The sequence below is a fragment of the Electrophorus electricus genome, chromosome 20, assembly GCF_041902795.1.
Source record: "Electrophorus electricus isolate QZ-2024a chromosome 20, ASM4190279v1, whole genome shotgun sequence".
Taxonomy (NCBI): domain Eukaryota; kingdom Metazoa; phylum Chordata; class Actinopteri; order Gymnotiformes; family Gymnotidae; genus Electrophorus; species Electrophorus electricus.
In genome coordinates, this window is record NC_137516.1 from 1797748 (window position 1) to 1822500 (window position 24753).

General features: G+C 48.8%; 1 protein-coding gene across 2 annotated transcripts in view; it reads left to right on the plus strand.

Annotated features, from left to right (window-relative positions):
- Positions 1-197: 197 nt before the first annotated feature.
- slc15a4 (solute carrier family 15 member 4) overlaps positions 198-24753 on the plus strand; it is a 35479-nt gene continuing 10923 nt past the window's right edge. The window contains exons 1-7 of one of the 2 annotated variants that reach the window (XM_081703692.1): positions 198-423; positions 8027-8663; positions 11546-11835; positions 13207-13348; positions 14660-14737; positions 17235-17415; positions 19740-19898. In XM_081703692.1, the coding sequence (XP_081559818.1) occupies positions 8091-8663; positions 11546-11835; positions 13207-13348; positions 14660-14737; positions 17235-17415; positions 19740-19898 (1423 nt within the window). In that variant the 5' untranslated portion in view covers positions 198-423; positions 8027-8090. The remainder of the gene's footprint in view (positions 424-8026; positions 8664-11545; positions 11836-13206; positions 13349-14659; positions 14738-17234; positions 17416-19739; positions 19899-24753) is intronic. The other variant, XM_035536038.2, reaches the window with a different exon arrangement.

A 24753-nucleotide genomic window follows, 5' to 3' on the forward strand; every position in this document is an offset into this window, starting at 1 on the left:
GATCGACGGCGAGGCTCGCCAATAGAAACGGGCCTCGCCACACTGCACCCAATCAAAAGCGAGAGCTCAGCCGAGCTCCACCCGAGACTTGCGCACGCACATGTGTGCGCGTGAATCGACGGATCGTGTCCGCACCTTCTGTATCTCTGTGCACGAGCTGAGACCCCCCGCCCCCCGGTGAATGGTGCGTGTCACGCGGTAGTTTCCCTCATTACACCACTATATTTAGGTGGAGTGTTTAGGTTCAGTGTTTGTGTTCAGTGTTTGGGTGGAGTGTTTAGGTTGGTCGACTCTTAGCTGGTCGATTTGAAAACTTTGCAAAACATCCCGGAAAAAGCTGCGCGAGATGACGGCAAAGACGAAAAGAAAACAAGTCGCGTGTTCATGTGTCCGGCCTGCAGGGCTCATGCGTGTGTGTTAAGGGTATGTGTACACTTGTGTGTGTGTTTAGGATATGTGTTTGTGTTTAGGATATGTGTTTGTGTGTGTGTGTTTAGGGTGTGTGTGTGTGTGTGTGTGTGTGTGTGTGTGTGTGTGTGCGTGTGTGTGTGCGTGTGCGTGTGCGTGTGCGTGTGCGTGTGCGTGTGCGTGTGCGTGTGTGTGTGTGTGTTTAGGGTATGTATGTGTGTGTGTGTTTAGGGTATGTATGTGTGTGTGTGTTTAGGGTATGTGTATATGTGTGTACACGTCGGTGTGTGTGTTTAGGGGATGTGTGTGTGTGTGTGTGTGTGTGTGTGTGTTTAGGGGATGTGTATATGTGTGTGGGTGTTTAGGGTATGTGTATATGTGTTTACACGTGTGTGTAGGGTATGTATGTGTGTGTGTGTTTATGGTATGTGTATATGTGTTTACACGTGTGTGTGTGTGTGTCTGTGTTTAGGGTATGTGTGTGTGTGTTTAGGGTATGTGTGTGTGTGTTTAGGGTATGTGTGTGTGTGTTTAGGGTATGTATGTGTTTACACGTGTGTGTGTGTGTTTAGGGTATGTGTGTGTGTGTTTAGGGTATGTGTGTTTAGGGTATGTGTGTGTGTGTTTACACGTGTGTGTGTGTGTGTTTACACGTGTGTGTGTGTGTGTGTTTACACGTGTGTGTGTGTGTGTGTGTTTACACGTGTGTGTGTGTGTGTGTGTGTGTGTGTGTGTTTACACGTGTGTGTTTAGGGTGTGTGTGTGTGTGTTTAGGGTATGTGTGTGTGTGTGTTTAGGGTGTGTGTGTGTTTAGGGTGTGTGTGTGTTTAGGGTATGTGTGTGTGTGTGTGTGTGTGTGTTTAGGGTATGTGTGTGTGTGTGTTTAGGGTATGTGTGTGTGTGTGTGTGTGTGTGTGTTTAGGGTATGTGTGTGTGTGTGTTTAGGGTATGTGTGTTTAGGGTATGTGTGTGTGTGTTTACACGTGTGTGTGTGTTTAGGGTATGTGTGTTTACACGTGTGTGTGTTTACACGTGTGTGTGTGTGTGTAGGGTATGTGTGTGTGTGTTTACACGTGTGTGTGTTTACACGTGTGTGTGTGTGTGTAGGGTATGTGTGTGTGTGTTTACACGTGTGTGTGTGTGTGTGTGTTTAGGGTATGTGTGTTTAGGGTATGTGTGTGTGTGTTTAGGGCATGTGTGTGTGTGTGTTTAGGGTATGTGTGTGTGTGTTTAGGGTATGTGTATATGTGTTTACACGTGTGTGTGTGTTTAGGGTATGTGTGTGTGTGTTTAGGGTATGTGTATATGTGTTTACACGTGTGTGTGTGTGTTTAGGGTGTGTGTGTGTGTGTGTGTGTGTGTGTGTTTAGGGTGTGTGTGTGTGTTTAGGGTGTGTGTGTGTTTAGTATGTGTGTGTGTGTGTGTTTAGGGTGTGTGTGTGTGTGTTTAGGGTATGTGTGTGTGTGTGTGTTTAGGGTGTGTGTGTGTTTAGGGTATGTGTGTGTGTGTGTGTTTAGGGTATGTGTGTGTGTGTTTAGGGTGTGTTTAGGGTGTGTGTGTGTGTTTAGGGTATGTGTGTGTGTTTAGGGTATGTGTGTATGTGTTTACACGTGTGTGTGTGTGTGTGTGTGTGTGTTTAGGGTATGTGTATGTGTGTTTACACGTGTGTGTGTGTGTGTGTGTGTTTAGGGTATGTGTGTGTGTTTAGGGTATGTGTGTGTGTGTGTGTGTTTAGGGTATGTGTGTGTGTGTGTGTGTTTAGGGTGTGTGTGTGTGTGTGTGTGTTTAGGGTATGTGTGTGTGTGTGTGTGTTTACACGTGTGTGTGTGTGTGTTTACACGTGTGTGTGTGTGTGTTTAGGGTATGTGTGTGTGTGTTTACACGTGTGTGTGTGTGTGTTTAGGGTATGTGTGTATGTGTTTACACGTGTGTGTGTGTGTGTTTAGGGTATGTGTGTATGTGTTTACACGTGTGTGTGTGTGTGTGTGTGTTTAGGGTATGTATGTGTGTGTGTGTTTAGGGTATGTGTGTGTGTTTACACGTGTGTGTGTGTGTAGGGTATGTGTGTGTGTGTAGGGTATGTGTGTGTGTTTAGGGTATGTGTGTGTGTTTACACGTGTGTGTGTGTGTGTTTAGGGGGTGTGTGTGTGTGTGTTTACACGTGTGTGTGTGTGTGTTTAGGGGGTGTGTGTGTGTGTGTTTAGGGGGTGTGTGTGTGTGTGTTTAGGGTGTGTGTGTGTGTTTAGGGTGTGTGTGTGTGTTTAGGGTATGTGTGTGTGTGTTTAGGGTGTGTGTGTGTGTGTGTTTAGGGTGTGTGTGTGTTTAGGGTGTGTGTGTGTTTAGGGTGTGTGTGTGTTTAGGGTGTGTGTGTGTGTGTGTGTGTTTAGGGTATGTGTGTGTGTGTGTGTGTTTAGGGTATGTGTGTGTGTGTGTGTGTGTGTGTTTAGGGGGTGTGTGTGTGTGTTTAGGGGGTGTGTGTGTGTGTTTAGGGGGTGTGTGTGTGTGTGTGTGTTTAGGGTATGTGTGTGTGTGTGTGTTTAGGGTATGTGTGTGTGTGTGTGTGTGTGTGTTTAGGGTATGTGTGTGTGTGTGTGTTTAGGGTAGGTGTGTGTGGGTGTGGGTGGGTGTGTGTGTAGGGTATGTGTGTGTGTGTGTGTGTGTAGGGTATGTGTGTGTGGGTGTGTGTGTGTAGGGTATGTGTGTGTGTGTGTGTGTGTGTGTATAGGGTGTGTGTGTGTGTGTGTGTGTAGGGTATATGTGTGTGTGTGTGTGTGTGTGTAGGGTATGTGTGTGTGTGTTTAGGGTATGTGTGTGTGTGTGTGTAGGGTGTGTGTGTGTGTGTGTTTACACGTGTGTGTGTGTGTGTGTGTGTTTAGGGTATGTGTGTGTGTGTGTGTGTTTAGGGTATGTGTGTGTGTGTGTGTTTAGGGTATGTGTGTGTGTGTGTGCGTTTAGGGTGTGTGCGTTTAGGGTGTGTGCGTTTAGGGTGTGTGCGTTTAGGGTATGTGTGTTTAGGGTATGTGTGTGTTTAGGGTATGTGTGTGTTTAGGGTATGTGTGTGTTTAGGGTATGTGTGTGTTTAGGGTATGTGTGTGTTTAGGGGGTGTGTGTGTGTGTGTTTAGGGGGTGTGTGTGTGTGTGTGTTTAGGGGGTGTGTGTGTGTGTGTGTGTTTAGGGGGTGTGTGTGTGTGTGTTTAGGGGGTGTGTGTGTGTGTTTAGGGGGTGTGTGTGTGTGTGTTTACGTGTGTGTGTGTGTTTAGGGTGTGTGTGTGTGTGTTTACACGTGTGTGTGTGTGTGTGTGTTTAGGGTATGTGTATATGTGTTTACACGTGTGTGTGTGTGTGTGTTTAGGGTATGTGTATATGTGTTTACACGTGTGTGTGTGTGTTTAGGGTATGTGTATGTGTTTACACGTGTGTTTAGGGTGTGTGTGTTTAGGGTGTGTGTGTTTAGGGTGTGTGTATATGTGTTTAGGGTGTGTGTGTGTGTGTGTGTGTGTTTAGGGTGTGTGTATGTGTGTTTAGGGTGTGTGTGTGTGTGTGTGTTTAGGGTATGTGGGTGTGTGTGTGTAGGGTGTGTGTGTGTGTTTACGTGTGTGTGTGTTTACGTGTGTGTGTGTTTACGTGTGTGTGTGTGTGTTTACGTGTGTGTGTGTGTGTTTACGTGTGTGTGTGTTTACGTGTGTGTATGTGTGTTTAGGGTGTGTAGGGTGTGTGTGTGTGTGTTTACGTGTGTGTGTGTTTAGGGTGTGTGTGTGTGTGTGTGTGTGTGTGTGTGTGTTTAGGGTATGTGTATATGTGTTTACACGTGTGTGTTTAGGGTGTGTGTGTGTGTGTTTAGGGTGTGTGTGTGTTTAGGGTATGTGTATATATATATATGTGTGTGTGTGTGTGTTTAGGGTATGAGTGTGTGTGTGTGTGTGTGTTTAGGGTATGTGTATATGTCTGTACACGTGTGTGTGTGTGTGTGTGTGTGTGTGTGTGTGTGTGTTTAGGGTACGTGTATATATGTGTGTGTGTGTGTGTGTGTGTGTGTTTAGGGTATGTGTATATCTGTGTACACGTGTGTGTGTGTGTGTGTGTGTGTGTGTGTGTGTGTGTGTGTGTGTGTTTAGGATACGTGTATATGTGTGTACACGTGTGTGTGTGTGTGTGTGTGTTTAGGGTAGGTGTATGTGTGTACACGTGTGTGTGTGTGTGTGTGTGTGTGTGTGTTTAGGGTAGGTGTATATGTGTGTACACGTGTGTGTGTGTGTTTAGGGTACGTGTATATGTGTGTACACGTGTGTGTGTTTAGGGTACGTGTATATGTGTGTACACGTGTGTGTGTGTGTGTGTGTGTGTTTAGGGTACGTGTATATGTGTGTACACGTGTGTGTGTTTAGGGTACGTGTATATGTGTGTACACGTGTGTGTGTGTGTGTGTGTGTGTTTAGGGTACGTGTATATGTGTGTACACATGTGTGTGTGTGTGTGTTTAGGGTACGTGTATATGTGTGTACACGTGTGTGTGTGTGTGCGTGTTTAGGGTACGTGTATATGTGTGTACACGTGTGTGTGTGTGCGTGTTTAGGGTAGGTGTATATGTGTGTACACGTGTGTGTGTGTTTAGGGTAGGTGTATATGTGTACACGTGTGTGTGTTTAGGGTACGTGTATATGTGTGTACACGTCTGTGTGTTTAGGGTAGGTGTATATGTGTGTACACGTCTGTGTGTTTAGGGTACGTGTATATGTGTGTACACGTCTGTGTGTTTAGGGTAGGTGTATATGTGTGTACACGTCTGTGTGTTTAGGGTAGGTGTATATGTGTGTACACGTCTGTGTGTTTAGGGTAGGTGTATATGTGTGTACACGTCTGTGTGTTTAGGGTAGGTGTATATGTGTGTACACGTCTGTGTGTTTAGGGTAGGTGTATATGTGTGTACACGTCTGTGTGTTTAGGGTACGTGTATATGTGTGTACACGTCTGTGTGTTTAGGGTACGTGTATATGTGTGTACACGTCTGTGTGTTTAGGGTACGTGTATATGTGTGTACACGTCTGTGTGTTTAGGGTACGTGTATATGTGTGTACACGTCTGTGTGTTTAGGGTACGTGTATATGTGTGTACACGTCTGTGTGTTTAGGGTACGTGTATATGTGTGTACACGTCTGTGTGTTTAGGGTACGTGTATATGTGTGTACACGTCTGTGTGTTTAGGGTACGTGTATATGTGTGTACACGTCTGTGTGTTTAGGGTACGTGTATATGTGTGTACACGTCTGTGTGTTTAGGGTACGTGTATATGTGTGTACACGTCTGTGTGTTTAGGGTACGTGTATATGTGTGTACACGTCTGTGTGTTTAGGGTACGTGTATATGTGTGTACACGTCTGTGTGTTTAGGGTACGTGTATATGTGTGTACACGTCTGTGTGTTTAGGGTACGTGTATATGTGTGTACACGTCTGTGTGTTTAGGGTACGTGTATATGTGTGTACACGTCTGTGTGTTTAGGGTACGTGTATATGTGTGTACACGTCTGTGTGTTTAGGGTACGTGTATATGTGTGTACACGTCTGTGTGTTTAGGGTACGTGTATATGTGTGTACACGTCTGTGTGTTTAGGGTACGTGTATATGTGTGTACACGTCTGTGTGTTTAGGGTACGTGTATATGTGTGTACACGTCTGTGTGTTTAGGGTACGTGTATATGTGTGTACACGTCTGTGTGTTTAGGGTACGTGTATATGTGTGTACACGTCTGTGTGTTTAGGGTACGTGTATATGTGTGTACACGTCTGTGTGTTTAGGGTACGTGTATATGTGTGTACACGTCTGTGTGTTTAGGGTACGTGTATATGTGTGTACACGTCTGTGTGTTTAGGGTACGTGTATATGTGTGTACACGTCTGTGTGTTTAGGGTACGTGTATATGTGTGTACACGTCTGTGTGTTTAGGGTACGTGTATATGTGTGTACACGTCTGTGTGTTTAGGGTACGTGTATATGTGTGTACACGTCTGTGTGTTTAGGGTACGTGTATATGTGTGTACACGTCTGTGTGTTTAGGGTACGTGTATATGTGTGTACACGTCTGTGTGTTTAGGGTACGTGTATATGTGTGTACACGTCTGTGTGTTTAGGGTACGTGTATATGTGTGTACACGTCTGTGTGTTTAGGGTACGTGTATATGTGTGTACACGTCTGTGTGTTTAGGGTACGTGTATATGTGTGTACACGTCTGTGTGTTTAGGGTACGTGTATATGTGTGTACACGTCTGTGTGTTTAGGGTACGTGTATATGTGTGTACACGTCTGTGTGTTTAGGGTACGTGTATATGTGTGTACACGTCTGTGTGTTTAGGGTACGTGTATATGTGTGTACACGTCTGTGTGTTTAGGGTACGTGTATATGTGTGTACACGTCTGTGTGTTTAGGGTACGTGTATATGTGTGTACACGTCTGTGTGTTTAGGGTACGTGTATATGTGTGTACACGTCTGTGTGTTTAGGGTACGTGTATATGTGTGTACACGTCTGTGTGTTTAGGGTACGTGTATATGTGTGTACACGTCTGTGTGTTTAGGGTACGTGTATATGTGTGTACACGTCTGTGTGTTTAGGGTACGTGTATATGTGTGTACACGTCTGTGTGTTTAGGGTACGTGTATATGTGTGTACACGTCTGTGTGTTTAGGGTACGTGTATATGTGTGTACACGTCTGTGTGTTTAGGGTACGTGTATATGTGTGTACACGTCTGTGTGTTTAGGGTACGTGTATATGTGTGTACACGTCTGTGTGTTTAGGGTACGTGTATATGTGTGTACACGTCTGTGTGTTTAGGGTACGTGTATATGTGTGTACACGTCTGTGTGTGTGTGTTTAGGGTACGTGTATATGTGTGTACACGTCTGTGTGTGTGTGTGTGTGTGTGTGTGAGATTGGGTGTGTTTAGGGGATGTGTGTGGGTGTGTTTAGGGTATGTGTATATGTCTGTACACGTCTGTGTGTGTGAGTGGTGTGTGTGTGTGTGTGTGTGTGTGTGTTTAGGGGATGTGTATATGTGTGTACACGTCGGTGTGTGTGTTTAGGGGATGTGTGTGTGTTTTTTTAGGGTGTGTGTTTGTGTGTGTGTTTAGGGGATGTGTATATGTGTGTGGGTGTTTAGGGTATGTGTATATATGTGTGTGTATGTGTGTATATACACACACACACACACACACACACATACCCTACACACTCAGTCACTCACACGTGTACACACACACATATATACATTTCATATATATATATACGTGTGTGTGTGTGTGTGTGTGTGTGTGTGTGTGTGTGTGTGTGTCCTGATTACTCTGTGGAAACAGCTTGGGTTAATTGTGTATAACTAAGACTTGGTTATGAAAAATGAACTAATTTTAAATATGCCAAGTTTACTTGTGTGTCGTAGCTAACTACTGTTTAATAATTAATTTAAAGAACTACATTTAACGTAACCGAGTTATAGTTTCTCAAACGTAGCAGTATGTTAACAATCACTATAAATAAATCCCTTGTATTGGAAATATAGAATTGGCAATAATTCATATTATAGGATTCACTCAAGCACATAATGACTGTTTAAATGTTTATTGCAGGCTTCAGTTTCATGCGTGGATTATCGTCTGTTTAAATCAAGAGACGCCCCCACCACAGACCGCCATGGCCGACCAGGACGTGGGCGAGACCACTCCTCTTCTGGACAGCTCCTCTGCTCCAGTCCGACAGGACTCCGTCTTCAGAGGCCGGAGGCTGGCGTGTGCTGCCGTGCTTCTGGCAGAGTCTCTAGAGCGGATGGCGTTCTACGGCATCACCTCCAACCTCGTGCTGTTCCTCAACAGTCAGCCCTTCTACTGGGAGGGCACGCAGGCCAGCCAGGCCCCACTGGTTTTCATGGGCGTCACATACCTGATCTCTCCGTTTGGCGGCTGGCTGGCGGACGCGTACCTCGGCAAGTTCTGGACCATTGCCGGCAGTTTGGTCCTCTACTTGGCTGGGATGCTCTTTTTCCCTTTTGTGGCCAGTAGGAATTCCAGGATTGGCATGTGCGGAGAGGAGATGGCGTTCCCGGTGCAGCCAGCGGAGTGCTTCAGTCCCAACGTGACACTCCCCCTCAACGTGACCTGCCCCACCCGCACACCCTACTGTGGAGCCGTGGTTTACAGCGGACTCGTGCTGGTGGCCCTGGGGGTGGGGGCCGTGAAATCCAACATCACTCCGTTTGGAGCGGACCAGGTAATGCCGAGACACCTGGGATCTGGGAGCGCAGGGACAGATAGCGCTTGCCAATTTCCAAGTTCTCTGTCCTGATCCGCGCGTGGACTTATCTCGGCTCAGAGACTTAAAATGACTTGCGATTGTGCGTCGGCTTTCCGACGAGGGCGAGATTGCTTCTGTCCCTCTAGACCTGTGATTGGCCTCCACCTGTGTAACCCTCTCTAGCCTAAGCAGAATATGGGTTTTACCCAGTTGTGCTCTCTGTGCCTTTGGCAACACTTGGTAGCATAACGTGTTATGTACTCAGTTCCATAACGCTCCGTATTCCAGTGAACACTCGGGCTAGGCCGACTCGGGCTAGGCCGACTCGGGCTAGCGATCTGAAAGCTGCATCCTTTCTCTAATATAATGACTAACATGACAAGTCATAGCGCAGTGTGCACTGACCCTGAAACAGCACATGCGCTAACTGGGTCAGCGGCCACTTTCCCACTAATGCAGACCTCCCTGCTCCCAGACCAGGACGTTTCCTGTGGAGTGTCAGCCAGCACGTTCACGTATTTCTGAACCTCTTTTGGTTTTCTGTTTGATATTTTTCTGTTGCTGACTAAGTAGAGGCAACAGTTACATTTCCTGCATTAATAACTCTTAGCTGACATTCGTGTATAAAGCGCGTATTCGCATTCGCAGCTGCATTCCTGAAACCCGGGAGTGTGAGCCGAGGGTTCTGGATGCGCTCTGCTGAAAATACCCCGTGTTCTGGGTTTCTGTAGCCGTTGTGTAACATGGAAACGTTGCATTGAGAACTTTCACTTCATGTATTCGGTGTCGAGGCAAATACCGCAGATTTCTGAGGTATTTTGACTCAGATTTGGAATCTCAGGCCTAGACGCCACGGCTGTCACAAGACTCAAGCGAGTATGACGTCTGGAGCACCCCCTCCCAGGGACAGGACTGCCGGTTTTTTCCTGGTGTTTAAAGGCTGTGCTGTAGCAGAGAGCTGATTTACCCAGAGTTTGTCACCGTGTAGGTAGATACGGAGCGCGCTTCCTGTACAGCGTGCGGAGTCTCACTCCGCTTCTTACGGTTCCCTGTCACATGGTCTGGTCATGTGTGTTCTCATGTCTCACTTCTGTGGCAGAGCTGTTTGGGGAAGAGGTGCAGGCCACGGCAGGAAGTCTTCTGAGCGGTAGACGCTCCGACGTCTCTCGGCTGGCCCGGCCGTCTGGACGTGTCCCGTCTGTGCGTGTCACTTGGACGGCGAGCTGAGTCGTGACGCACACAGACAGGTGTGGGGCTGATGTGCGCTGTTTTGACAGTGCGGAGGTGGAGTTTGGATGATGCAGCCAGCTGAAATATAAGATGATTCTTCACGTAAACACATTATTTACTGGAGGAACCAGGCCTGAGATACATACTGCAGCGGGGTATGGAGTCCTGCTGGCAGTGTGTGTGCAGTGTCCCGTACTGCAGCGGGGTATGGCGTTTCTGTGGTGTTTGGGGCAGTTGTTCTGCATTTCTGTGAACACCTGCAGGGAGATTTCCTGCCTGTGCACACAGTGGAGCGCCGCTGTAGTCGTGTAGGAGTATGTGCATCAGTGCGAGGCCAAACTACACGCTATCTTATGCAACTTAACCCTAATCTATGGTTGCCAAGGCAACCTAGGGTCTTTCCCTAGTCGATTTAGCCCCGCTTAAAAAAACGAAAGAGAAATGGATCTTTTTGATTCCTGTTACTGCAGTGAATGTGATTCTGACCCCACACGTCGCGGGGGAGCCACGTGAGATGATGAGGCCGTTGATGATGATGATGATGCGTCCCAGGGGGCAAGGGGGCAAGGGGGCAAACCACAGCTGCTCCGACGCTGTCTGCCAACTCCTCGTATTGCAGGTGCTGGATGAGGTTGACATGCACTAGCAAACCTGGCCTCTCCGGCTTTCGGGTGGATGCTTGCTAACTCGGTCCGATGTGCGCTGTCTGTATGGGCAGGAAACGTTACGTTCCACAGTTCATTTAATATGTAGGATCTACGAGCAGCAATGGCCGCGAAAGCTGTGAAGTGAAACGTGTCTTTTACTCGGGCGGCCGACGAGTTAATGCCGCGGCCGTCTGTTCTGTCGGTGGCTCTCGTGCGCTGCACTGTTGGTCCAGAAGCAGGCAGCCGCGCGGCAGCTGAGGAACCAAAGCTGCCCCCCTGTTCTCACGAGCCACTGCTGACTGACACGCGCCTGCTGTTCCTGTTCACAGACTCCATTACCCTCGTGATGCCGTCGGCACTAATGAATAACGCACGCTCTAATTAGACCCTCACCTGATCCGACGGGAGGACGTTAATTTGCTTTCGTGTCAAATGACGTCAAGGCCACTTTGATTTCCTTTTCCTCAGCCTTCGGGATCTTTGTGGCCGGGCGTGGACTCGCCCATGATGAACATGACAAGTTTACGGCGCTCGACTGAACTGTAAACAGAGGCTAATGGCGTCCACGTTCCCTCGGGATTGATCTGGAGAAATCTGGCCTTCTCGTACACTTTAATCGGATTCTTCAGCCCTTTATTGGAAAGTCAGTAATTGTCTTTATTGGCTTCGACGCCCATGCGGTAATTAAATGAAGGACACACTTATTGATCAGCATGAACTGCAACTTTGTAAGTGCGAAATACTCGCAGTGACGAGAGGAATTACCAAGCTTTGTTTTTTTGGGGGGCAGTTTATAAAATGGCTGGCTAGGTATTTTAGGCATCTTCAGGCATCTGGGAAAAGCGTTTTATATTAGTGCCTGTTCCGTTGGGGAAAGCCACGGCGGACTCCGGTTCCGTTTGTGCTTTCTGTCATATTGACACCGTGAGCTGTGTGTTGGCAGGGATGGTTCGAGTGTTTGTTTCTCGTCTGTGCGCTCAGGTGAAGGATCGCGGCTCGGAGGCAACACGGCGGTTCTTCAACTGGTTCTACTGGTGCATCAACCTGGGTGCCATCCTGTCGCTGGGCGGCATCGCCTACATCCAGCAGAGCGTGAACTTCTCGGTGGGCTACATCATCCCCGCCGTGTGCCTGGGGGTCTCGCTGCTCGTCTTCCTCCTGGGCCGTGCTGTCTTCATCACCAAGCCTGCGGACGGCAGCGCCTTCACCGACATGGTGAAGATTCTGGCCTCAGCCTGCTGTGGAGGACCGCCCCAACCCCACCTGCTCAGGTGTGCCCCGCCCTCGCCATGCCCGCTCCCGCGGAGGATGCCAGGCGAGAGCCACGTGACCCCAACGCGTCTCGTGGTGTGTTTCAGGAACATGTTTGCCACGTTATACAACATCTCCAGGTTTGGAGAGCGTTTGCATTGGCAGTGCAAATGTTTTCTGTCCGTTTTTAAAGATGTTGCCAGCTGAATACAGAACGTGAACAAGCTTGGGAAGGCTGGGCCTTCCTTTACATTGTGTACTGCAATATTCTACAACACATTTTCTAAAATAATGCGTGAACAAAATAGTTCGAATAGTTCAGATAGTGCTAATAATAGGAGATATATAAACTATAGTATAGGACACATGTAGTGGGTGATAGATGGAAAGGGGAGATAAACTGTTTCTTTGATCCACTTTGTGTATGTGTGTATACGTACAGTGTAGAAGTGTGTGTGTGTGTGTGTGTGTGTGTGTGTAGTTTGCTCGTTGTTCCTCCCTCTCTCTATGAAGAGAGGTTTCCACCATTTCAGTGGACTGGTGTCATAGATTGAAAGCCGTGTAAAGAAGATACTCGTCTTATCGCGTGAGAAAGCCAAAAGCATTCTGCTGGTCGTTAGGGCGCCCCTGGCGGTCGTTAGGACGCCCCTGGCGGTCATCAGTTTCCTCCTGTCAAGCCAGATTGAGCTAAAACCCTCCCTGAAGAGTCTGGTCATTGTGGCTAGAAGTAATTATAAGTGCTAAAGGGCCCCTGTCATGGAAAATGTCATTTCTCTCCCTTGATTGAAATTAATAAGTTCGAAGTTCACGCCCCCAGTCCATGTTATGGAATCTAAGAAGCAAAAACAGTCACTGTTTCTGTCAACTCATTTACATGTCTATTCAGCATACAGTAGTTTAGCCCCGCCCACTTATGCACTGCAGTTCTCGGGCGGGGTTTCTCAGGGATTTCTGATTGAGGCAAAATAAAGGGCAGCCAATCACAATGGAGCTCGTTTGTATCCATTTTAAAAGTGCAGTAACAGAAAAATATAAACAAAAAGAACACTATGGGATATGGGCCCTTTTAATGTCCAAACTCATTAATATGCATCATGCATACGTCAGTTGTTGTGATATTTTCTGTAAAGACTTTGATGTTATTACAATGAGTGATTGATTAATTTTCTGTTTTTAAAAGCAAAACACTTTAAAAAATTTAAATCTCTTGATATTTACTGAATGGCTCCATGTGTGAGATCCTAGTTCAAAATAACTGTTTGCTATCGGTTAATTAACGGTTAACTAACGATTACTATCGGTTTACTAATGGTTGACTAATGTTTACTATCGGTTAACTAACGGTTATTTAACGGTTAATCATCAACTAACGGTTGCATCTTGCTCCTCAGACCCAAACCCAGCCTGTTGGACGGGGCCAAGGTGACGTATGGAGGGAGATTCTCTGAGGAGAAGGTTGAGGATGTGAGGTCTCTCCTGAAGATCCTGCCTGTGTTTCTAGCCCTCATCCCTTACTGGACCGTCTACTTTCAGGTTGGACAAACCCTTCGTGAGTGTGTGTGAGTGTGTGTGAGTGTGTGTGAGTGTGTGTGAGTGTGTGTGTGTGACCTGCACAAAACGGGATGTTTTTCTTTCATTCACAGTTTTTTGTGATCAGTGTGTTGAGGGATAATTGCCCTGTAGGGGGTGAGGGATGTCAGAACAGCTGTCAGGGGATTTACCTGCTCACTCTTAACCTGGTAGGATCCCGGCGGTGTTTGTTCTTCGGCGCTGCGCGCGCTAACCCTGGGGTGGCGTTCTGAGAGTGCGGCTGTAGTTCGCGTCTTTCCCTGTAGCAGCTCACGATGCGTAGTCAAGGAAACGGCTGAAACACCAAATTCCTTCACACATCCCTGCTGGGTGCTTTAAAGATCAGGTCTGACTGCAGCAACTGCGAAAAGCATAGTCTTCATCGTCATCGTCGTAGCGGTTTTGATGAGGACAGACGGGCAAATTTCCTCTGGCAGAATGAACTCGTAGCATTTTCTAATGATGACAGGACTCCAGTGAGACAAACCCAGTGGTACGGCCTCTCACACACATACACAGAGATTATTTCCCCGTTACACACAAAGGGCACTTCTTCCCAGCCGCAGACACCTGACGTATCCTGATTTGGTTTCCGTGTGTGTTCAGCTAGCTGTTAAAGCCATTAGCCTCACATTCTCTCCGCTTCCAAGAGGACTTTTTAAAGATTGAAGCATTTTACTTGTGAGGTTTTTACTGTGAGTAGAAAAGGGTTTAACTTTGACCTCACGGGCTGTCAGTGCGCCAGAACGAGTCTCTAACTATGGCTGCATGATACTGCATCCTGTCACCTTGACCTGATGCGGTCAAAGACCACAGGTGTTAGTGTTTTAACAAAAATTATTTGTTGGGTCACATAATTAATCAAATGACCTATAAGAAGCTGAAGTGGAGAATCTGAGATTTGTTATTTGCATATTGGAGCCTTTTAACATATTAGTATTGCAAAGTTCAGTATTGTGATAATGCTTAGCTAATGATATATTGTGCAGCTGTAATGTGTCTTCTAGTGCAGTTGGGCTGCACTAGAAGCTGATACTCTAGCAGAGGTCCAGCATACCGTGACTCTTTCCAGCGATTCATATAAATATTTTATCTCGTCTAATCTGTTGTTGTGACTAATGTGCCCAGCTCCACGGTAAACGCAGTCTTGTTTAAATCCGCTGTGTAATGGCTGCAGCTCGGGGCTTTTACGTGTTTTTAATCGTCCAATAAATTGAGTGTCCCCAGCGCCTGTTCTGCGTGCCTGACCACCTGTGCATTCTGTTCCACGTGCAGATGCAGACCACATACTACCTGCAGAGCTTGCACCTGACCATCCCCGGGACTGAAGCCAATGCTACAGACCTCCACCCGGTAAGAACTGCACCTGTGACATCAGCGCAGCTCCGTGGTAACGAGGGCCAGGACGCGACCGCGGTTCTGCTACGATTGGTCGGAGCGGGCGGGTGGGACCCGCCTTCTCGGCAGGGTGCGCCGAGTAAGGATTTTGCTCTTGCGTTGCGTTATACGGCCGAGTTGAAGTCGTTGGACCAGGGGAGCCAGCCAGCACTGTAACAACGGCCCCAGGGGCAGAAATGCAACACCGTCAGCAGCCCTGTGCGTTATTCAGCCTCTGTGCAGAGGGAAAAATGTTTCAGAAATATCGTAAAATTTCTGTCTGGGAGTGGAACTAATCCAGACTGCTCATTAGAGTAGCTGCAGGGTACGTACATGTCTGCGTGGCCTTTCTGATGGGGTTGTTTTGAAGGCTTCTGTAATGTACGTCTGCTGTCGTCTGTGTTTTTACATTTGGCCTTATCTCAGGTGGGCTTTGCCGTAATTCTTTACACTGGTTGTATGAGTTGTTTGTGTAGTAATGGCCTTGGCGTTGTGTTCTTATCTTTTTACAATATCAGTGCGTTTTGTAGAGAAGTGGTGGATGTCAGCATGTGATCTACATCTATTTTTTTTTGTGTGTGTGTGTGTGTGTGTGTGTGTGTGTGTGTGTGTGTGTGTGTGTGCACTCAGCTGCTCAGGTTACTGTGAGCAGGAGGTTTTTTGCAGGGTGAGGAGTCACATGATTAAGGTTAACAGGGGAAGTGTTCAATGTTCAGTGGGAACTGAAACAAGGGTAGCAGTAACCACAGTATCTGCAGCAGGGCCAAAAGTGTGTGTATGTGCGTGTGCGTGTGCGTGTGCGTGTGCGTGTGCGTGTGCGTGTGCGTGTGCGTGTGCGTGTGCGTGTGCGTCTGAGCCTGTGTGTGTGTGTGAGCCTGTGTGTGTGTGTGAGCCTGTGTGTGTGTGTGAGCCTGTGTGTGTGTGTGAGCCTGTGTGTGTGTGTGAGCCTGTGTGTGTGTGTGAGCCTGTGTGTGTGTGTGTGTGTGTGTGTGTCAGTAGTTTGCATGCTGTGGATGGTACACTAAACCCCTCCCAGTTTGCAGAGGTTCACTCCTGCAAGCCGAGCAGTGCAGCGTGTCCTGGGGCTCTTCCAGCATCTGATTGGCTGCCTGGCTGAGGCTACTGACCCCAGGTCACCCGGCCTCCGGCACGCCCTGGAAACATTAGATAGGAATGCTAAAACCATTAGCACCTCGCTAACCTGGACAGCGCATGAGCCCGGGGCATTATGGGAGATTTCCCTGTGATGAGTCAGTTGAGTGGGAGTCTGGTTCCTTAGACATTAAGAGTTAATGTTACACGTTATGATTCAACAGCATCAACTGAAAGAAAACACCAAAACAACCCTAACCTGAGTGTGACCACTGTCAGAACACACGTGAGAACACACAGCGCAGCTAGCAGTGAAAGTGTTGGATGTACACACACTCTTGCAGTCTCCCTCAACCTGTACACACCCACACCCACACGCGCGCACACACACACACACACACACACACACACACACACACACACACACACACACACACACACACACGGGTCTTCCTTCTCTTAATTACCATGTGCTGATTGTCCCTGTAGACACACTCACTCACACACTCTCTCTCTCTCTCTCGTCTGGATGAAATCTGCTCGGTGTGTCTCTGCAGAATTTGAACTCTAATTAAGACCTACTGTGGAGGAGGAGACATGGTTGCTTTATTGTAGTTTACTACGCAGTGTTTTTGTTTTGTGTGTGTGTGTGTGTGTGTGTGTGTGTGTGTGTGTGTGTGTGTGTGTGTGCAGACTAGGGGAGAATGCAAGAGTGTGTGAGTGAAAGACTTTTAAAGGACCACTATAGGGGATAGGATAGTATGGAGAGGTGTGTGTGTGTGTTTCTACTCTTTCAGAGCAGCTGTTTTAATTGACGTTTGTGCGTGCTCCCCTCCTCACCTCCGCCTGTGGGCCGTGAGCCGCTCCCCTCCTCACCTCCGCCTGTGGGCCGTGAGCCGCTCCCCTCCTCACCTCCGCCTGTGGGCCGTGAGCCGCTCACCTCCGCCTGCTCTGGCAGGTGTAGCACTTGGGCTGAGGACTCTATTAGTCATCCAGCTGGTGTGAACACATCTGCTGTTTAATTCCCCTTTTAAAGCACTTTAGAAGTGATGAATGATTTTTACAGCCTGTTAGGGATTCTCTCTCTCTCTCTCTCTCTCTCTCTCTCTCTCTCTCTCTCTCTACCCCCCCCCCCCCCCCCCAATTCTAATTTGGAGCTTGCATTGTGCTCTGGCCACAAGAGGGCGCTAAAGATGCAAAACAATCCCAGAGGTTCCATGTTCATGAGCAGCCATGTCGGCCATGTCTGTCCTGTCCCACAATGCATCTCTTCCCATCCAGAACATTGCTGTGCATTGACTGCTGTTTGACACATTCTCCTGTGTGTGTGTGTGTGTGTGTGTGTGTGTGTGTGTGTGTGTGTGTGTGTGCGCGCATGTAGATGCGGTTTCAGTTCTCGGCCGCCTGGCTGACCATGTTCGATGCTGTGCTCATCCTCTTCCTCATCCCGATGAAGGACAAGCTGGTCGACCCCTGGCTGAAACATCGGCGTCTCCTTCCGTCTCCGCTCAAGAGGATTGCCGTGGGAATGTTCTTCGTCATGTGCTCCGCCGTCGCCGCAGGTGAGCGCACGCACACACACACTCGCTCATGCATACACACTTACACACGCGCGCTCATGCATACACTCTCACTTAAACACACACACACACGCGCACACGCACACATGCACGTACACACAAACACACACTCAAGCAAATATAAAGACAAACTTCCCCAAGCTGAGAAATGTTTGTGGTTATGAACTATTCAGTGCTTTATGCTAATTATACTTCTGTCTCTGTTTAAAGGGGGGTGTGCTGTGTCAACAAGTGTGTGCACGCACGTCTGTGTGTGTGTGCGTGCGCACGTCTGTGTGTGTGTGCGTGCGCACGTCTGTGTGTGCGTGCGCACGTCTGTGTGTGTGCGTGTGCACGTCTGTGTCTGTGTGTGTGTGTGTGTGTGTGTGTGGTGTAGTAGGACTAGTCACTTCGTGATAAACGTCCATTTTCCACCCTGTGGCATCTTCATTAAGGGATGCGTCCTGTGAAAGATCCACACCCCTCTGACACCTCAGGGAGAGAGGGAGAGAGAGAGAGAGAGAGAGGGAGGGAGAGAGAGAGAGAGAGAGAGAGAGGCAGGCGCTAGAGGTGTGTGTGGTTTTCTGTTGAAGGGAACTGGGGGTCAGAGAGCTTCATCGCCTTTGACACCCTGTGTGCCCTGATATTTGTTCACTTCCTGTGTTCCCTCACATGGATGTGTCTCACACTTTCAGTCTGAGTTTGAGAAAAGTGTGCGTTGTTGACCGCTTACAAGCAACAACAAAAAACCCACTGGTGTCATTATTAAACGGAGAACGCTGCTGCGTGTGTGAGCGATGACTCCCGTGCCTTGCGAGCATCTCTGCTCTGTCACCTTCTCTCCCTTCACCATTTTTCATTTCCCTTTATGATTTAGATTAATAACACTTTTCATCTTTGTCATATTAAAGTCTCTCGCACGTTTTCAATATGAGCAACTTAAGCAGAAGTGCATGCTGGGTTTTTCTCCCCCGCTGTTCTGCTCTGCCGCAGTCAGTCAGTAACGCCTCAAGCCCCGCCCCCTGCTGCTGCGGTGCCGACTGACTGCTCCGAGTGGCCGTCAGACACACACACACACACACACTCTCTCTCTCACACACACACACACACACACACACACACACACACACTCTCACTCACACACTCACACTCTCACACACACACTCACGTGTGGATTAAACACGTTGGGTCAGAGTTCAGCATGGAGGGTCATGTAGGGGTCAGTAAAGTTTGTCTCTCACTCACACTCACACACGCGCACACACACACACACACACACTGTCTGTCTCTCTCTCTCTCTCTCACGGTTTGACACGCCAGGCTTGTGTTGTTCTTTGAGGGGTTTGGGGTGGTGAACACTCCCGAAGTGGAAAACAAGACACTGGCAGGCGGTGTGAGGTCAGCATGACCGTGGAGTGACAGCTGTGCACTTGAGAAAACACACCCCTACACATGCACACCTGCGCACACATGCACACCTACATACATGCACACCTACACGCACACATGCACACCTACATACATGTGTACACACACACGACGGGATGTTGTCTCCTTTGTTTAAGACCAAACCTCCTGTGACCCCATGTGTCTTCTGAAGGACTCTGCAGGAGTGGGGTGTGTATGTGTGTGTGGGGGTGTGTGTGTGTGTGTGTTATACTCTATATATTATACTCTAATGAGAACCTTGGGGACTGATCCTCTCTCTTTCTCTGGAGTTGTGTTGTCTACCAACAACCCCACAGTCTCACACGGTCTATCCTCATGTTGTGACTACACCAGTCAGTAGCTTATTAATGTGTGTGTGTGTGTGTTGGAGGGTGGGGGGTAAGGGAAGTTGGAGATGCAGTGGTAGCAGAGAATCGGACTCAGGACTGTGTGTGTGTGCATGTGTGTGCGCCATCACAGAATCTAATAATGAGGTTTGTTATAAAGATGAAGCATCCTGGGAAATTATTCTTGCTAATATTGCCCATATGAGAGGACCCCCCCCTCTCTCATAAACATTTTAATTCTTCACCTTTAACTCCTTTTGTTCTTCATTTCCTGTGTACACGTGTACGTCTCCCTCTCTCCACACACACACACACACACGTCTGTATACAGCTCCTTCCAGTTGTGTGTGTCTTGTGTGTCGCTTCAGACCGACCTGCCTGAGCCCTGTCTGTTGGGCTAGTGGAGGGGTGTGGAGAGGATCCAGGAGAGAGGGTCACGCCACAGGGGTGTGTGTGTGTGTGTGTGTGTGTGTGTGTGTGGAGCAGAGAGGCAGGCCACTGCCTTACAGACATACACAGCTCATTCTCTCTCTGTGTGTGTGTGCGTGTCAGGTATTCTGGAGACTAAGAGGCTGGACGTGGTCCGCACTCAGGGAGTCGTCCCCCAGATCCTGGGGGGGGTGACGTACTACGCTGCTGATCTGCCCATCTGGTGGCAGGTGCCTCAGTACGTCCTCATCGGAGTCAGTGAAATCTTCGCCAGCATCGCAGGTACACACACAAACAAACACACACACACACACAAGGCATGGTACCAGTATAAATGTTGATATAATTGTCCTGGCTAGTGTGTGATACACCAGCGCTGCCTCGTTCTTTAGTGACGTTTCACGTCTCTAAAACCGGTTTATTTACATAGAGGATGGAGCCTCACTACACTCACACACTTGCTCTCATCTCTACTGTCAGTGCCCAGATCTCATCGAGTCTCACGGCCGTCTTGCGTGAGCTGGGGGTGTGTCTGGGCGAGTCACAGGGAGCCACAGAACTGCTCCAGATCAAATGACAGGAGACAGACGGCTGACGAGATGCATGTGATCTGCACAGCACGCCGCGCTGTTTTAAAGTCCTGTAGCCGAGCTCCATCGGCTGTGTGTGTGTGTGTGTGTGGGTGTGTGGGCGCCGTGCTCACACGACCAGGTGTGCGCACACACCTCCAGAAAGCAGGATTCGTGAAACACCATTTCACATTTAAGAAATAAATTAGACTCCATTTCTGGTAATTTTCACTCATTAAAAGTACAGACAGCTGCGATCGTGCTGCTTCCGTAGACTCACCCAGCCGTTTACATGGAGTCATGCGCCGCCATCAGAGTACATCTGATACTCCGCTACACACGTCCAGCTACTGCGTATTAGCACACACAACACAGTTGGGTTTCAATGACAAAATAACATAAACACTCAGATGGTCATATGCACTCCATGTTATTGTGACTGTTGTGCTGCATGACAGATATTAACAGTACGCTTTACAGTTTTTGTGTGTGTGTGGTTGGTTACTGTAGTCTTTGGTTACATTTCTAGGTGTGAGTGAAAGTGAGTGAGTGTGTGAGGTAGGACGGCGGGTCTAATTGATGTGCGTCCCTCCCCTGCAGCTCAGCCTTTGTTCAGCCTCCCCACACACACACACACACACACACGTCCCGGAGACGAGTCACGTCCTGTGGAAGCAAGCTTTATCTGTCTGTCTGCTTGTGTATCTCTGACTGTTTGCCTGTGCGTCTGTGTCTGGCTTAGTGTGTGACCTATGCTGTCTACGCAAAGTGGTAGTAAATGATATCAGTGTGTGTGGGGGGGGGAGAACCGTGTGGCCGCACCACGAGTGCTGTCTGCCTGCTCCACCCTGCCTCCATCACCCCCTCTGCTCTAGAGCCGCTCTTCTCCACCTTGTGTTGTAGCGGATGGCGCTCACAGGCCCACACACGGCGGCTGAGGTGAAGGGGTGTGTGTGTGTGTGTGTGCCGTGGCCATGTTAAGACCAGTTTTATGATTGAACTCGAACGGGGCCAGAGCTGGTCCCCAGGATGGGAAGGAGGGAGGCGTGGCCTGATGAAGCCGCTGCGTTTTGCTCGCTTTTCTCGTGTTTCTGTGCTCTCGTTGTGAGTCTGTCTGTAGGCCTGGATTCCTCCGCGACCATCAGACGCGTTCGAGCGGCATGTGTCGTGCCCAGCGGCGTGTGCAGAACTGTCAGCTACAGAGCCAATCGATACCCTGACGCCGGACCCTTTAGGTTGGGGGGCGGAGACCCCCATGTCGCCACAGCCCAGCCGAGACAGCTGGGTGCGTGCTCCACTGAGCTGGGCTGGTGTTTGTGCATGGGTGTGATAGTGCACTTTCAAAGCCTCCCCCCATGCCTACAGAAGCCAAAACCAGCTCCAGACTCTGCTCCGTGCGGCTAATGTAACACATCTAACGAAGCGCTTCCCTGATGGAATCCTCCTCCTGCACTATCTGGTCATGTGGTCTGTGGTACAAGTGAGACTTCTCTGGTCTTTCTCTTTTAGTAATGCGCGCGCACGCACGCACGCACCCCGTGGGTATAATGTGTATTGCTTCTGTAGAAAACAAACCTGGTGAGGTTTTTTTGTCACAGAGAAGATTAGTAATTATGTTTTGCTGCTAACAGCAGCATGTGAAAAGGCTAATGTAAAAAACACGAGAGAATTCAGTCTACAGGTCCCGACTCGAGCACAGAGCGGAAAAACTCAACATTTGCTTTGTCTTTGAATAACTCCACTTCACACCGAGGAAAGGTCACTTTTGTTTATGTTTTGGGTGAATTTCTCTTCCATGTTTTTATTGGTTGTGATTTCTTTGTTTGGTTTGTTTTTTTACAGCGATGTAATTACATTTTTTTTTAACTGCACCAACTGTTCTAAGAGTTTTTAAAAATGTGTTTCAGTTGACTTGGAGGCTGTTCACAGGGCAGCTGCAACCATCAGAATCGGACACTGTGCTTCACGAAAACTCCACAGGCAATGGGGGAACCGTGATGTAGCGGCCAATCAGACAGCACAGGTGGAGTTTAGGAGAGTGGTGCCTACACCGTAGCCCCTGAGCTCGGGCACGGGTGGAGTTCAGGAGAGGTCAGGCACACGTAACACTCACTCACGCAGTGTCATCCACCAATGTGCCAACAGGAAACACGAGACTGAACACGCTCCTTACTGTCCACACGTGCGTGTGACTTTATTTTATCTGTCAGGCCAGTAGCTGTGAAATGTCCATCACATGTGCAGAATGCCATTTTACAAGCTGATTGGCTGTTTGATTTGACCTCACGCTGCACAAATGCCCTGACCCGCTCGGAAGACACTCCCACTCTGCTGCAGCGCTCTCAGCCCTGCCCACTATGGAGGCAGCCAATGATGGCAGAGCTCATTAGCATACAATACCCGTAACATTTGTCTTTTCTACTCAGTGGAGAAACAGCAGGGAGAAACGCACCATGCGAATGCTAGACCGAGATTTGTTGTTGTTTTTCTTATGTTATTCCAGAAATAAAGAGTAAAATATGTTTCCTTTACTGCACATGACATGGTATTCCCACCTGATCCGGATGGTATTCCCAGAGCCAAGCTCTTGTGCTGGTTCCAGGCAGATGCCCAATTACCCCACACGTCCTGACAGTTAACCGTGCTGGGCTGGTTTACGCTGCAGCGTGCAAGCTGTCTTTTGCCTGGTTTTCTTAGCGCGACGTGTTCCATTTCTGCTGGGCTTGGAGGTTTCTGTAACAACAAAAGGTTTTTTTTATTTGGATGCGATATGAAACGGAGTTGTTTTTTTTACAAGCGCGCAAGTGTCACTGGGAACATCTCCGAGCTTCTGCTTGACTGGGACTGAGAAACAGCTGAGGAAATGGTTGTTGATGTGATATTTGCCCCGCCCCTGTGTGTATGTCTTGTATCAGGGCTCAGATCTTTGACGTTCGCCTGGCGTGGTCAGATGGGACGGGGCGTCTCGAGGGCGTGGTCAGAGGGGACGGGGCGTCTCGAGGGCGTGGTCAGAGGGGACGGGGCGTCTCGAGGGCGTGGTCAGAGGGGACGGGGCGTCTCGAGGGCGTGCAGATCTCCGCTGTAATCTTCTCCACATCACCTGTGACGTTTGAAAGTTAAAGCCCTGTTCATCTTCAGAGGTGGACAAAAGAGAAAAACATAGAAGTTGAACATCAGTTCCAATTGACGCTGGATAATAAATGTTGGTTAATGGTTTTTGTGTTAAGTTTAAAAACTGATTTATGAAAATTTATGAATTTATGATTTGTTTGAGTTCCGTGTCTCTGCTTCTCATCCTGGGCCACGTTAACGCTGTGTGTTCGGGTACCGCGAGCACCAACGCGGAAGCTCTGGTCAGCTGGACAGCCCTCCAGCTGAGTAATCGCGTGTGCCATGGGGGCGGGGCTCCCGGGGGTGGAACACTCGCAGGAAGCCCTGAGTAGCATGCCGTGGCCCGGAGCTGAGCCGCGAAGACGAGCTCTTCTGGGTCCTCTCAGCTCCCGAATGCCACTCACCTGCCCAATCCGCCCACAGCACAGTCCAGGCCCTGCGGGACGCGGGATTTATCACTGCATCCCCTGCTGCGGCAGGTGATGGGGTAGGTGTGGGTGGAAGGTAGCGCGCGCAGCGTGTCGCGTTACGACGGCACGGTACGGCCACAGTGACCACATACAACCCTTCACATGCGGGAAGTCACACCTGTAGACACCCTGGTGCTTGGCTCCATCGCGACCGGATCAGGTTTCACGTTGCTTTGGGTCGCACTGTGAGCAGCCAGACCAGTTCGGACCGTCCAAATGTCAGAATCGACTTCTGAGAAGAGAAGAACCAAGCAGGAGCTGAAATTGGCCACAAGGCCTGGAGACCCTCGCCAGGGAAGACCAGCGTCTGGGACAAAGTGTCACTGTCCAGTGTCTTCTGGGTGACATTCTCCGCTGGAAGAATGGAGGGAAAATGCCATAAAAATAACTGTTATCTATTGGTCTGTTATTTGGCTAAATTAAAGGTGATCTGTGTTCTCTCCCTATGAGGACTTCAGTAGGACGTGGTCATCAAACACAATCCTTTTCACAATGTGCTTTTTGTGGGGTTTGGTGCATGTGAGCGTGAGTGTGTTCGTGCGAGCGTTGCTCTCTGGCAGCTACAGCATTCCCTAAAGGTTAAAGTGGTTTTAAGTGTCCCTGCAGATGGCTGTAAATCCCAGGGTGCATGCGAGCCTTCGACATGCTGCCCCGCCCACCCCCAGCCCCCGCATGTGGGCGCTCCTCTGGGCGATGGCTCCGCCCCCTCGTAACCGAGCGCTGTAATGGCAGCTCAGCCTGCAGGCTCACATTTAAAAATGACAGACGCCACGTAGTGCTGGACCGGAGGCAGGGGGAGGAACATTGTCATCTTCTTCTCCTTCCTCTTCATCCTGACCCCAGGCTGCCCCTCCCAAAAACACTTGCCTTTTTTTCTCCTGTCTGTCCCATACACACACACACACATTACACACACACACACACACATTAGTCACACACACACACACACATTACACACACAGTCTCACACACATTACACACACACAC